Source organism: Pelophylax lessonae, assembly GCF_965119305.1.
Source record: "Pelophylax lessonae genome assembly, chromosome: 12".
NCBI lineage: Eukaryota > Metazoa > Chordata > Amphibia > Anura > Ranidae > Pelophylax > Pelophylax lessonae.
In genome coordinates this window covers 126,491,681-126,506,373 of record NC_138779.1, presented here as the reverse complement: position 1 = coordinate 126,506,373, position 14,693 = coordinate 126,491,681, and the positions used below count along the sequence as shown (strand labels likewise).

Genomic DNA, 14,693 nt, shown 5'->3' with positions numbered 1-14,693 from the left:
AGGCTTCTAGCACCAGTGGCACAAGTTCTCTGGGTGGTTGTGTGTATTCTTCTTGAACTAAGGACAGTGCTACCACCACAAAGAAGAATGTTCCTGAGCAGATGTAGGCAAGGCAAGGCATACACTTTTCCTGCAGACTATTCCATGGTTGATGGCTCTTTTCCTGGCATGCCAGTGTCTGTTGGTGCCAGAAAAAAAAACATTTTTAAAATACACATGAAAAAGTTAAACAAACTGTGCAAATTTACTTCAACATTTCTACAATACTAGTAAATAAATGTAATATAAAGCAGCTGCAGCATTTCTTGCAGATTTTGTATCTGGAGTTCTCTTTTAAAGCGATCTCTCACGGTCCCTCATCGTGTTTTCAGGTCTTGCACTATAGAAACAAAGGAAAACAAATTAATTCATTTGGTATTACAAGTTAGTTGATTACAGGAAACGCATTACAAGCAGCTAGTAGTAGTTTGTAACATTTAGCAGGCCTTTCAGTGCTTCTCCAATCAGCTTCCTCAATCACCTTAATCTGATCACCATGAAATGTTCTGACACTCATAGCTGAGAAAGCAGTTTGCACGGACAGTGAAATGTCTTCAATGTAGAGAACATGTCCAGCTGAATATTACCAACTACTATTCGCTATACCATTAGAAACTTCAGACATGCTACAATCAGGTTTGTGCGTTAAAGTTGGCAAATCAACAGGCAGAATGATAATGCAGAGGTCATTCCCAAAGATCTGGAGATTACACAATTCCACCAAAACTATACACAAGGGCTTCTGAAAAGTTTTCAAAACCCCCTGGCCCTCAAACACGCAAGGCAATGGAGCAGAAACTTCAATTACAAGTACACCTACTACAGCAATCCATATAGTATCTCACTTTGCTGGATATCTGCTATAGTTCATTTTAGGTGATCATACACTGTAGAAGTTAATGGAGATCTGTAGGCTTAGCGGTTTTGTACCTTGCATTACACTCTCCTCATCAGAACAATCCATACTTCCATTTTGCTCTCCTTTTCACTCTACAGCACGAGAAGAAGAACACATCATTGTGAAGATGCGGTTCCTTGGACTCCCATGTATTAGACAACTGGCAGTTCTCACCAGTGATGCCAAAGGAAAAGCTCAACCAGCAGAAGAAAAAAAAAAAAATGAAATTGGAATATATTTTACTATAATCACCATGACAGCACAACAGAAAACGGAATCCTCTACCACTACTAGGGACAGGAACAACTACATTTGAATATTAGTCATTTCCCTAATTCTCAAAATGACGGTCAAAGACAATACAAAGCAGTGATGTGGGGATTTATTTTAGAAGCTCGATTTTCCTCAGTACTGATATTTTTACTCTCAAACTTAGGCCCCCGTTCACACTTGAGCGGCTTGTCCTGTGACTTGGGACTGCAGTTTCATGACATGTCGTACCCCAAGATTTCCAAAGAGTACCGTTCATATCTGTGCGACTTCAAAGTACAGTATCTCACAAAAAAAGTGAGTACACCCCTCACATTTTTGTAAATATTTTATTATATCTTTTCATGTGACAACACTGAAGAAATTACACTTTGCTACAATGTAAAGTGGTGAGTATATAGCTTGTATAACAGTGTACATTTTCTGTCCCCTCAAAATAACACACAGCCATTAATGTCTAAACCACTGGCAACAAAAGTGAGTACACCCCTAAGTGAAAATGTCCAAATTGGGCCCAATTAGCCATTTTCCCTCCTCAGTGTCATGTGACTCGTTAGTGTTACAAGGTCTCAGGTGTGAATGGGGAGCAGGTGTGTTAAATTTGGTGTTATCACTATCTCATACTGGTCACTGGAAGTTCAACATGGCACCTCAAGGGAAAACTCTGAGTATCTGAAAAAATAATTTTTGCTCTACATAAAGATGGCCTAGGCTATAAGAAGATTGCCAAGACCCTGAAACTGAGCTGCAGCACAGTGGTCAAGACCATACAGCAGTTTAACAGGACAGGTTCCACTCAGAACAGGCCTTGCCACGGTCGACCAAAGTAGTTGAGTGCATGTGCTCAGCGTCATATCCAGAGGTTGTCTTTGGGAAATAGACGTATGAGTGCTGCCAGCATTGCTGCAGAGGTTGAAGGGGTGGGGGGGTCAGCCTGTCAGTGCTCAGACCATACACCGCACACTGCATCAAATTGGTTAGCAAGGCTGTCATCCCAGAAAGAAGCTTCTTCTAAAAATGATGCAAAAGAAAGTCTGCAAACAGTTTGCTGAAGACAAGCAGACTGAGGACATGGATTACTGAAACCATGTCCTGTGGTCTGATGAGACCAAAAAACGTATTTGGTTCAGATGGTGTCAAGCATGTAGTGCGGCAACAAGGGGAGGAGTACAAAGACAAGTGTGTCTTGCCTAGAGTCAATCATGGTGGTAGGAGTGTCATCATATGGGGCAGCATGAGTGCTGCCGCCACTGGGGAGCTACAGTTCATTGAGGGAACCATGAATGCCAACATGTACTGTGACTTACTGAAGCAGAGCATGATCCCCTCCATTTTGGAGACTGGGCCGCAGGGCAGTATTCCAACACGATAACCCCAAATACACCTCCAAGATGACCACTGCCTTGCTAAGGAAGCTGATGGTAAAAGTGATGGACTGGCCAAGCATGTATCCAGACCTAATCATTATTGAGCATATGTGGGACATCCTCAAATAGAAGGTGGAAGAGCGCAAGGTCGCTAACATCCACCAGCTCTGTGATATTGTCATGGAGGAGTGGAAGAGGACTCCAGTGGCAACCTGTGAAGCTCTGGTGAACTCTGGTGGCATGGCCCAAGAGGGTTAAAGAAGTGCTGGAAAAAAATGGTGGCCACACAAAATATTGACACTATGGGCCCAATTTGGACATTTTCACTTAGGGGTGTACTCACTTACATTGCAAGCGGTTTAGACATTAATGGCTGTGTGTTGAGTTATTTTGAGGGGACAGAAATTGTACACTGTTATACAAGCTGTACACTCACTGCTTTACATTGTAACAAAGTGTAATTTCTTCAGTGTTGTCACATGAAAAGATATAAAATATTTACAAAAATGTGAGGGGTGTACTCACTTTTGTGAATTCCTGTAGCCTCTGCACTACTTTGGTCCGACTTTGATGCGTTTGGAGGTCCATAGACCTCAAGATTACACAGACGTTGTTTCAAGTCCATTTAAAAATTGCGTTAAAAAAAAAAAAAAGAAGGTATTCCTTTAGGTTACCTCACACACTGAAGCACTTTGGTGCTCAGTGCAAGCACATGCTGAGCAGCCAAATCAAGCTCCGGTTTCCGTTTGGTTAAAGAATAAGTTTACTTTTAAGCCTCGGTTCACACTAGATACAGTGCCAATTCACAGCAAATTTGCTGCGGATTACTAAACGTATAAAATAAAATGGCAACCCGTTCATGCAAATCAATTGCAGAGTGTATGTTAACTAATGACAACCATGCAATGCGATTCGATCCTGGTGCAGACAAGAAAATGAAGGGGTCCTGCACACGTTTGGTGCAAATGCAGTGTGATTTGAGCCATACAAATCCATCACTCAAATCGCACCCCAAAGTACTGCGATTTCTGTGTGAATTACATGCGGTATCCTGCTCTGCATCAGTGTAAACCTATGCTAAATTTAAAAAAAAAAAAAAAAAAAGTGCTTTTTTTTTTAGGAAGCATTGCATAAGCAATCAGCAGACCATTGGTGCAATGCAAGGCTCCTGCAGACTGTCAGTGTTATCTGTCTGCTTGTAAATCGCAGGAGCAGAGAGTTACACACTAACAAGAAGAACCAAAGAAATACTGAGTTCTGCCGGGTTTACATTCCAGAAATCCCCATACAGTATAGGAGATTCTATGGTTTTCAAAGAGACAGCACTATTCCTATAGATGGAGCTAAAAAACAAAACAAAAAAGGAGTTCTCATGGTTGATCTTAATTACTGTTTGAATCTTCAATGCAAGGTACCTTCACACCAGACCACTCTAGATAACCTTCAAGCTTTCCACTTTCAAAAAGTCAACTTAAAACAAGGCACTAAATACATTGTACTGTGGGTGCAGTTCACAAGTTGTGACCCCCAAAAAGCGGTTAAAAAAATTCTGTTGGGGTGGAAGTCTCACACCCATTAAAACCCAGCATGGTACTGTAGTAGTGCAGGGCATGGATGCATGTCCACATCCCTGGACTAAAAGCACTTTCAAAGAATCCAAGGTAAACAAAAGAATGGGGAAATTAAAGCGGATTTAAACCCAAACACAAAAATGTCATACCTCAGCTTATCCGTCCTTAGACGAGATGGCTGCAATCATTTTTCACCCGGCATCATGCAAAAAAATTCCTGTCCTGTGTTGCTATGCTCATCCTTTAACTGTATATATGGTGGAAGCCATGGTGGTCACCCAGGCTGAACATCAAACATGTCTGCCTTTGCTGATGTCTATTACAAGGGAAACAATGGGATTAATAGTTTACACCCAAATTATACCATTCACACCTATGAGTACAAGCTACAAACACTGCAGAAATGCAGCTTTGGCAAATTCCCATTTACTCCCAGACGGAAATGAGCAGAGCCTCACCAAAAGCTTTAGGGCCTGATATGTGCATGGTGCACTACTATCTGAGTGGCACCTTAATGCACCCGTGTGTATGAACAAAATGTAGCAGGAAACATTTTAGATCTCTTGCAGTACCTTTGGCAGACCATTTGAATAAAACGGCTGCTTCAAAAAACACTTGTGAATGTGTTACTTGTGTTAAGCTTACCACAACAGACCAACCTGGTGTGAATGGGCTTTATAAATAGGCCTTGTAAGTGTGAGATATGTAGGGCAAGTCACGCAATGCTACTTGACTAGTTGGTATGCGGGTTCAAATATTTTTAAACTTCCAAGTCACTGATAAGAAGCAGAATACTGAAAACAGGAAAGTCACAAATATGAGAAGTCGTCTTGTTTCAGGTCAGTGACTCAAAGTACCGCAACAATAAGGTCAGCAATGCACCGAGGGAACTAATCATTTTTAGAAGAAGCACTCCGCTCAAGAGTTGTTTTTTAAAGCCCAAATGCTTTTTTTCCCTTTCACGTTTTAGAAATGTTAGGAAGCTGAAAAAGTAAGGTTTTCCCATTTTTACTACCATTTCAATTGGTTGCACTGATACGCCAATACCAAGTACTTGCCTCAACGCTGCTGTGTGATCCCAGTATAAATAGACAGGGAAGCCCCATCTAAGAGGTGCAGCAATGGGCAAACAGTTTAAAAGTTATCACAACTCACATGGTAAAAGCACATAGGGGTTGATTCACTAAATAAGTAAATAATTTGTGCACTGCAAGTGCAGTTGCTCTAGCTCTGAGCGGGACATGCAAGGGAAAAAAAAAAATTGGAGTTTCTGCTTGCACATGATTGGATGATAGAAATCAGCAGAGCTTCCCGTCAGACAAGCTGACTGGCAACCTTTAGCCCAGGGGGAAAGTACAAACCAGAGGCCCATGGTGCAGAAAATCAGCATTGCTCCCCACTCTCCCTGGCCCCCTCCTGACCCCCATTCCAGGCTGAAGCTCCGCTTTAGGTACTCTCTACTCACTGGCCGAATCTGGGTTCCTGACCAGCCGGGGGCGGTTGGAAGAAGCTGGAACAGCTTTATCGGGGTTGGCTGGGGGAGGAGAGCCTCCAGTGGGGCCTCTGTTCAGGCACAGTTTACACCATCCATGCTTGGGGGGGGGGGGGGGGGGTAGAGTCCTGCACTCTGTCCTTGTCTTTATCCCGCACTCAGTAGGTCAGCGGTGGAGAATTTTTACTTCTCTTCAGCAGGAATCTTTTAGGCATGTCTGTGGCAGAAGCAGTGCAGCCTTTTTTGGGGTATCAGAGCGGCCTGGGGGGGCCTTTGTTAAAATTGCCTTTAGTAAATCAACCTCATAGTAGATCTTGCACGTCAAATCCAAACCCATGGTTGCTTGCAGTCTTCACAGGGCTGAAGGAGATGTAGACGGTCTGCCACTAAGCAGACATCACTTCCGTCCTATACCCACAGGGGTCTCCTCCAGCCCTGTGAGCACTGCAAGCGGCCATGGTTGTGGATTTGACGAGCAAGATATATTATGTACTTTTAATATGCGAGTTTAATAAACTGTTTGCCCATTTACGCACTTCTTAGATGCCACTTCCCTGTCTTTCTATACTGGGATCACACAGGAGCAGTAAAGGAAACTGCACGTGATTTGGACAGTAAGAAACGCAATTCTTCGCAAGGCCAATTTGAGCCTATTCATTTTGTATGGGCTCAAATCGCACCGCAAAAGGTATTGGCATTTGGTAACAGCAATTACTTAACCGAACATATCAGTACTCATATTGCTGGGGAAAAAAGCAGCATCAGTGTATCCTTAATTTCAAGCTTTCCTTTTCCACCAGCACATTGGAGATCAGGTCTGCTACTCTCCTACATATCCAACGCCCACACAGTGTACATCGCATGGGAAGGCAGCGATCCATCTCCAGCAGTCCAAAATGTTCCCTACAAAATAACAAACTACTCTACTACACATGTATGGGCTTCATAACAGTAACAACCTAAAAAACAGTAATCTTGATCAGGATTACAATAACCTATTCCTTCCCCATGCCATCTACATGGGATAAAAACAAAACACGCAATAGGTGAGGTTGTCTTTACCAAGGCAGGTACTTCCCCCATATCTCCAAAAATCAGTGGCTCTTTCTAGGTTTTCAGTTTTAAAGCCAACAATACTTTACACCAGACATAATTTGGCATCATTCTCCATAGACAAGCCCAATCCCTCCATCACACAGCAAAACATCAATGAGTCCCCTGGTAGCTGGCAGTACAGCATTATATGCTCCAGAATTTTGCACTTTAATACCTAAAGTTACCCCTCAATCTATACCTGCACATATTTTCTGGGGGTCAGCCAAGGAAAACATGAGCTACTCACACAAACCATTGGAAGATTATATCTAAGAACCCCAAAACTACAACAGAACCCCTCACATTTTTGTGAAACTTATGGGCCATACACACTATAAGATTTTCTGAAGACTTTTTCCTTCAGAGTTACCAAAACCATATAATAGGAGGTCAAACCTAAACACTTTCAATTTGTATGCAATCTGGCAGGCCCTTGCACTACATAGAAAAGGTAAATCTGAACGAAAAAGCCTTCAGAAAATCTTATAGTGTGTATGGCCCATAAGAATAGGGACAAGAAAGCACTGAAGAATATGAGCAGGAGCTCAGGATTATAGGTTTCTGTTCAGATCCCTGGGTTGGACGTGTCGTCTCTGAGAACAGGGAAACGTGTAGTCCTATTCCTCTCCATTATGTAGCATCCTTATCAGTTTACTGCGTTCCATCAGGATGCCCCCTCATTTTTTATATATCTATATATTTTAACCATAGCAGAAACCAGGAGTGCAAATACAGACAAGTCCATATATTGCCAATATTTACAGTACATGCAATTGATTTCCACTGCTTCATCTATAAACCAAATGACAGTAACTTGGCACTGGATTCTCTTGAAACCAATATAATCCACCCCTAATTATAATAACACAGTCAATAGTGTATGGTGGTTTTGGCTCCTAAAGAAATCACAACAGTAACAGAAGTGGTGGAATGATGAACAGGCCTCCATATGCTGGGAATTTTAAACACACATTGCCAGCACTACGAGGATAAAAAACATGACATCCATACTGCACAGAATCTTAAGGGAACCAGCAACACGATCCACTCCTTATTACAACACAAGCAGTCTATACATTTCTGTGGTTCCCACAAAAACTAATACATCTTACATAGAATACAAACAGTTCATTTTTCTCACCTTAACCAGTCTGCTTTCAGACGATGACTTAAAGTTTAACTCCATCCCACGTGTAGCTGTGTCAATTCTTAGGACAGCGAGGATCATCAAGCTCCTGGTGTTGCTCCATAAGGGAAGAGAAGATGGTCTTCAGCAGCTCTCCTGATGTCCATTCTTTCTTCCCACACTCTCAGATTCTCCAGCTTGTAGTCTTCTTTTAGATGCTGAAAAGTCCCCCAGAAAGGACAAGTGGGGAGCACCTTTTTGGACACCAAAACGTAACCACATGAAGCACATTTTATAGGTGATAAAATTCAACCCCATGGAACAGGTCTGTGAGAATGGCAGCTAAACGGCAATAAACTGAGAAAAATAAAACAATTGCATTGGCAGTGCTCGCCTTGCCCTTCACGTGTAATTTTATGACGTATTGAAGTTTAAAAGTTACAATGAAACCCCCCTCCAAAAAAAAAAAAAAAAAAAAAAAAAAAAAAACACACACAACGAGTGGACACCATTCCAATGGGGAAAAACTCAGAAAATCTTGGTAGTGTTGAAGCTTGCCTCATGCTTATTCCTATTGATGCAGCACATCATAGCAATGGGCCAATAGCGAGTTTCAATACTAACAGGAAGTTTTAGAGCTTTACTAGATTACAACAGGTTAAAGAAGAGCTCCAGCACTCCCCCCCCCCCCCCGCCCCAAAAAAAAAAAAAAAAAAAAAAAAGCCAGTAGCTACAAATACTGTAGCTGCTGACATAATATTAGGACACTTACCTATCCATGAATCCAGCGGTGTCCTCACTCTATCCGATGCTGGTGCTGCCATCTTGACTAAGGGAAACTGGCAGTGAAGCTTCACGGCTGTTTTCGTACTGTGCACGTGCAAAGCACCCTGCACTTTGTAATTTGGCCTGTTGCAAGGGGGGAGGCAAACTCAGCCTGAAGTGGCAGCGGGGACCTGTCAAAATCAGGTACCTGTTCTTCCCCTCCCACCAAAAGGTGCCAAATATGGCAGCGAAGGGGGCAGGCAGCAGACAAGCGGGGCTTCCCCTTTTGGGTGGAACTCCGCTTTAAAATTTGGGTAAAGCAAGGGGACTGAAGGCATAATTGCCTGCAAAAGCTGCTTACAATGGGTCAAACCTGTTTACACCTAAGCATTTTTATACCCCAATGTGTTTTTCATTGCAATCAAGAAAACATGTTAACCTGCATCAATTCTTACTTTTTAACTACTTCTCAAATATTTTTATAGAATAGGTCAACCATATAAACAGGTTACATGAGTATTTAGGGTGTAACATATCTAAGCAGAAGCCCCTTTCCTGAGACAGCGGACGGGGAGTAGCAAGGCTGTACAATCGCTCCAACCACACATCCACGTCATTCATTCACAGGGATCACTCAGATATTGACCTTCTCAGACAAGTTACTGTTAGTTGCTGCTCTCCACTCTGTTCCTGCTGCGCTTGCTGGAGTTCGGCTGGCTTCAGCTGCGTGCTAAGAGGCAGAGCCACCTATCAATCAGGCATCTGGGTGGATTGCGACTATTTGGTCAGGACCTTCCAGACCTGGAGCAGCTCTGAGACTTTAGCTGACAGCGGGCTTTAGCCGGCTGCCAGCTGATTCTGGGTGACAGGAGAGCAAAAGTGTGTGCGCTCCTGTGATTCACAAGAGAAGTATGGACAAAAAAAAAAAGCTTTGCCCATACTTTACTTTTAAAAGTGATTGTAAAGACAAAAAAAAAAAAAAAAAATTACCAATTTGATATGGATATTCCTTTTCTGGAGCCCCCCGCCAACATTCCTGGCTCCTCCTCTTACTGGTGTGCCACAGCCTTGCTGCCAGCGCCCATAGACAGGCATCGTGGCTTGGTACTGCCCCGCATTCCTTTGTCACAGGATTTGAATGCTATTGGCTCCTGTTGCCTCAGCAAAGCCTGAGAGAATGGGGAGAGCTGCTCCAAAGGCAGCACAGTGCTGGGCCGAGATCGGCTCAGGTAAGTATAAGGGGATGGGGGGGGTGTGAGGGGTCAATACTCTTACCTAAACATTTTTAACCTTAAAGCGGAGTTCCGGGCACAGAATCTTTTTTTTTTTTTTTTTTTTTTTTTTTTATGTCCCCCAAACAGTGACCCTTAGACCTCTATACATCTGCTAATCCTTTTTCTCACAATGAAATAATCGGTTTGCACGTATAAAATCTTACTTTATAAAATGTATGACGAGCGCCGCCATCTTTGTTCTGGATCGCCGAGTCCGTTGTGGGGAAATGTCTTCCCTTCTTCCTTGTTCTAGTGGGCGGAGGCCTGTGAGTCCAGCGCGAAATCTCGCGCATGCCCAGTACTGCTGTGCCCAGTATTGCTGTGTATACAGATTTAAATATGGCGCCGTCCACACTGGGCTCCGCCTAACATCGCGTCATTTCCTGTTTGGAAATAACGCGACGAGAAGAGTGGCCGGCTGCCTACGTCACTGCACATTGCATCCTGGGAGCGACGAGTAAGAGCTCCCAGGACGCATTGCAGGACAGGAAGTGCCGGGGCGAGCCGCGGCTCAGGAGGGAGGAAGTTGATGGTAAGGTGAGTATATAATGCTCTCTAAAAAGGTAAGGGAAAAAAAAAAAAAGGCCCGGGAATATCCAATTCTGGCCCAGCAAAGGATAAGGAAGCACATGCAGTAAATTCTACAGACACGATTCTGTGCCCGGAACTCCGCTTAAGGCTACATTCACACCTGAGCGTAGCGTTTTTCGCGCGTTTTTTACCGCGATTTTACCGCGATTTTTGCGGCGTTTTTTACCGCGATTTTACCGCGATTTTACCGCGATTTTTGTGCAGGCGTTTTTAGATTGAATAGAGATCAATGGAAAACGCCTGTAATCTGCCCAAAAAGAAGCTCATGTACTTTTTTGAGCGTTGGGCGTTTTGTATACAGCGTCAAAACGCTCAGATGTGAACAGGGGCCATTGAAATGAATAGGATTTGTCTTGTTGGGCGTTTTGAGAGCTGATCCTAGAGCAGAAAAACGCCCCAAAAACGCCCCAAAACGCCTAGATGTGAACGGAGCCTTAATGCAAGGAATAGTTAAAAATATTTAGGCTTTAGAACTACATTAAATGTTTGTTTGCAAAAATATGCAAGGAGATCTAAAGCCACAGACCGCAATAAAACCCATCAGGAAATTCAGCTCTCTCCAAAAAAAAAAAATAATAAACTTTATGGGTCTTTGAAGGGACTTTAAAAGGATAAGTTCACCTTTCACAGTATGTTACACCCATAATTGCCCCCCCCCCCCCCTCCCTCCCTGGTGACAATGGGTGGGGGATCTCCTCCCGCTGTCACATTTTGAAAATAGCAAGGCCAGGCAGAACTTTGCCACATGTCGCATTAATGCACAAAAATTTGTGAATGAGAGAACTACAAGTACCATCATCCATCGCGGCTGATGGGTTGTAGTTCTCAGACTGCGAGGGTGCTGATAAGTGCTCTCCTGGTTCATTCACAAGTCCTGCAGCTTGTAAACCAGACTTTTTTTTAACACAGAGGAACCCTTGAAATACATTTCCAGTCTCAGGGAACCCCAGCTAAAAATTACTACCTGCAACTCATGATACATTAGTGTGATGGTCAGTAGGAGGAATGCCCCTTGGTGGGTATTGAAAAGAAATGCCATCTTTACAGATGGGTGAAAAGATCAATGGAGTCAGTAGGAAACGTATCTGAGAGGAAGAAATTGCTCATTGCTGAAGGAAGCCCTGGCATCCTCTGGAGGAACCCTGGTTGAGAAAACCCCTGTCGTAAACAGTCAGCCGGTATTGGAGGTACAGGCTAAAAGCTGCAGGGCTTGTCAACAAGATCCTGACTTTGTACCCCTGATCCACTAATCACAAGTGCAATGCTTTGCAGGCTCAAGAGGGGAAAGAAAGAAAAATGCACATTTTTCCCCCTGCAAAAGTATGCGCATTTGTATATCTTTCTTAGCCTTTAAGTACAACTATAAAAGTATGATTACCCTTCAGAGTAACTTCAGTCTGCATTGCCCAATGTACAGCTTTCCCTTATGGGGGGGGGGGGGGGGGTGGTTGTACCCAGAGGACACAGACATAGATTTTGCATGGCATGCACGTTTGCAATTGTAGTTTGCTGCTTTTTTGACAGGACACGCTCAGCGTCAATAACACCAAATGAAATGGGTGCTACAAGCCGATGTGGAAGTCAGAAAGCTGTGAGGCAAGAAATACATTCGAGGACTTCCTCAAAACATTCAAAATAACGGAAGCAGCAGCTGAACTTTTCTTCATTGAACTGACTTTCTGATTAGTCCAGCCCTGAAAAAGTATTTAAATTTTCACATAAATAGGTCAATGTTTTAGATTTGACTAAAGTACCATAAAATAAGCAAAGTAAAAAAACAGTCAAACACAATGAGCTACACAGCAGAAATGGCACAGGGGAGTTGATTTACCAACACAGGAGAATGCAAAATCTGGTGCAGCCGTGCATGGTAGCCAATCAGCTTCCAACTTCAGCTTGTTCATATAAGCTTTGACAAAAAAAACCCTGGAAGCTGATTGGTTTCTATGCAGAGCTGAACCAGATTTTGCACTCTCCAGCTTTAGTAAAAATCAACCCCGGCGTGCACAGCGAAGACTGACTAGTGTAGTACACTATATATAATGCTACATCCGTGACACCCACCCAGCGACACCTCTGTGGATAGCACTGTCTCATTGACACCCCCCTCTCCAAATACAGCGGCCCCCTTAAGGACAACACCTTCTCTGCATGCCTCTTATCAGTACAGTGCCACCTCTGTACCCCATCAGTACAGTGCCATTCCCATGCTTCCCTCTATTAGTACAATGCCCCCTGTGCCTCCCCCACGCCCCATCAATACAATGCTATTTCTGCCTACCCATCTGTACAGTGCTCCCCCCCCACTGCATCCTCCAGGTAGCGTGCCACCTGTGTGCCCCCAATATTAGCACAGTGCCCCCCCATCAGTACAATGCTCCCTCAAGTAGTGTCAGTCCTGTGCTCCCATCTCTGTACAGTGCCCCCCATCAGTACAGTCTCACCTGTGCCCCCCCTAATCAGTAGTGTGTCTTCACTGTGTGCCCCCCCCCCCAAAATCACCATAGTACAGTGTCACCTCCAAGTGCCCCCCCTCCATCCATAGGGTCGCCTCCGTGCCCCCTCCATCCATAGGGTCGCCTCCGTGCCCTCCCTATCAGGACAGTGCCACCTCCGTGCCCTCCCTATCAGGACAGTGCCACCTCCGTGCCCTCCCTATCAGGACAGTGCCACCTCCGTGCCCTCCCTATCAGGACAGTGCCACCTCCGTGCCCTCCCTATCAGGACAGTGCCACCTCCGTGCCCTCCCTATCAGTACAGTGCCACCTCCTTCCACCTGTCCCCCATATCTGTACAGTGTTCCACCAAGCACAGTGCCACCCCATATCAGTACAGCACCACCTCTGCCCCCGGATATATCTGTACAGTGCTCCCCCAAGCACAGTGCCACCTCTGTCCCCCATCTAAGTACAATGCCACCTCTGCCCCCACCCCCATATCTGTAGAGTGCCCCCCCCCCAAGCACAGTGCCACCTCTGTCCCCCATATCTGTAGAGTGCCCCCCCCAAGCACAGTGCCACCTCTGTCCCCCATATCTGTAGAGTGCCCCCCCCCAAGCACAGTGCCACCTCTGTCCCCCATATCTGTAGAGTGCTCCCCCCAAGCACAGTGCCACCTCTGTCCCCCATATCTGTAGAGTGCCCCCCCCCCCAAGCACAGTGCCACCTCTGTCCCCCATATCTGTAGAGTGCCCCCCCAAGCACAGTGCCACCTCTGTCCCCCATATCTGTAGAGTGCCCCCCCCCAAGCACAGTGCCACCTCTGTCCCCCATATCTGTAGAGTGCTCCCCCCAAGCACAGTGCCACCTCTGTCCCCCATATCTGTAGAGTGCCCCCCCCCCCCAAGCACAGTGCCACCTCTGTCCCCCATATCTGTAGAGTGCCCCCCCAAGCACAGTGCCACCTCTGTTCCCCAAATGTGTACAGCCCCTCTCCCCCCCATATCATATCTGCAGTGCCATATGTGTAAAATGCCCCCCATCAGCACAGCGCCCCCTCCTCCAGCACTCTTGTATTACAGGAGGAGATGGTCCCGGGTGATGGGTAATGTCAGGCCGCCCCTCATACAGCGGAGAGCCCACCTTGTCCATCAGCTTCCAGCATTTCTCCACCGTCTTCCGGTCCACGGCTCCGGGCTGAGCGGTCGGGTGGTGATGGTGCGGCTGGAAAGCGTCTTTCACCAGGCCGATAAGTCCTCCGCCTTTCCGTAGGTTGGTCGCCATGGTGGTTCAAAACTCACACGGGGAACTCGGAGGAGGAAGTCACCGGAGGGCACCGCCGCCAACCCCGGACACGGCCCTCCCAGTGTACGCCGGGCAGGGAGGGGAGAAGTCTCCCAAGGCCGAGCACCGCACCGCCGCCGTCACTTCCGCCTTCTCAGCGCCGGGAGCGCGCACAGCCAGCGGACAGGGTGAATAGCTGAGCAGCCCCGCCCAGGGCGGCGCTGCGGAGAGGAGGCAGGGGAGCGCGCATGCGCAGGAAGTGGGCGATAGAAGCCCGAGGAGCGCTAGTAACTTCTCTGCTGAAGCTTTGCATTGCAGACGTATGAAGAGTGCGCTTATCATCTCTGTGTGTACTGAGGGGATTGAGGGGGATCCTGGCAGGGCCCTTATTCTACAACCTCTTAATCAGAGTAACTTTAGCTGAACCCAGACTAAAGGGAGATGGGCAGGGTGGTGAACAGCGCATTGGTGTGAGCTAAAAAA

At 45.6% G+C, this 14,693-nt stretch overlaps 1 protein-coding gene across 2 annotated transcripts in view; it reads right to left on the bottom strand.

Moving 5' to 3' along the window:
* Window positions 1-14,386, bottom strand: part of CBL (Cbl proto-oncogene) — a 154,903-nt gene extending 140,517 nt beyond the window's left edge. For both annotated transcript variants that reach the window (XM_082274208.1, XM_082274209.1), the window contains exon 1: window positions 14,070-14,386. In XM_082274208.1, coding sequence (XP_082130334.1) covers window positions 14,070-14,210 — 141 coding nt within the window. In that variant the 5' untranslated portion in view covers window positions 14,211-14,386. The remainder of the gene's footprint in view (window positions 1-14,069) is intronic.
* Between the last annotated feature and the right edge of the window lie 307 nt (window positions 14,387-14,693).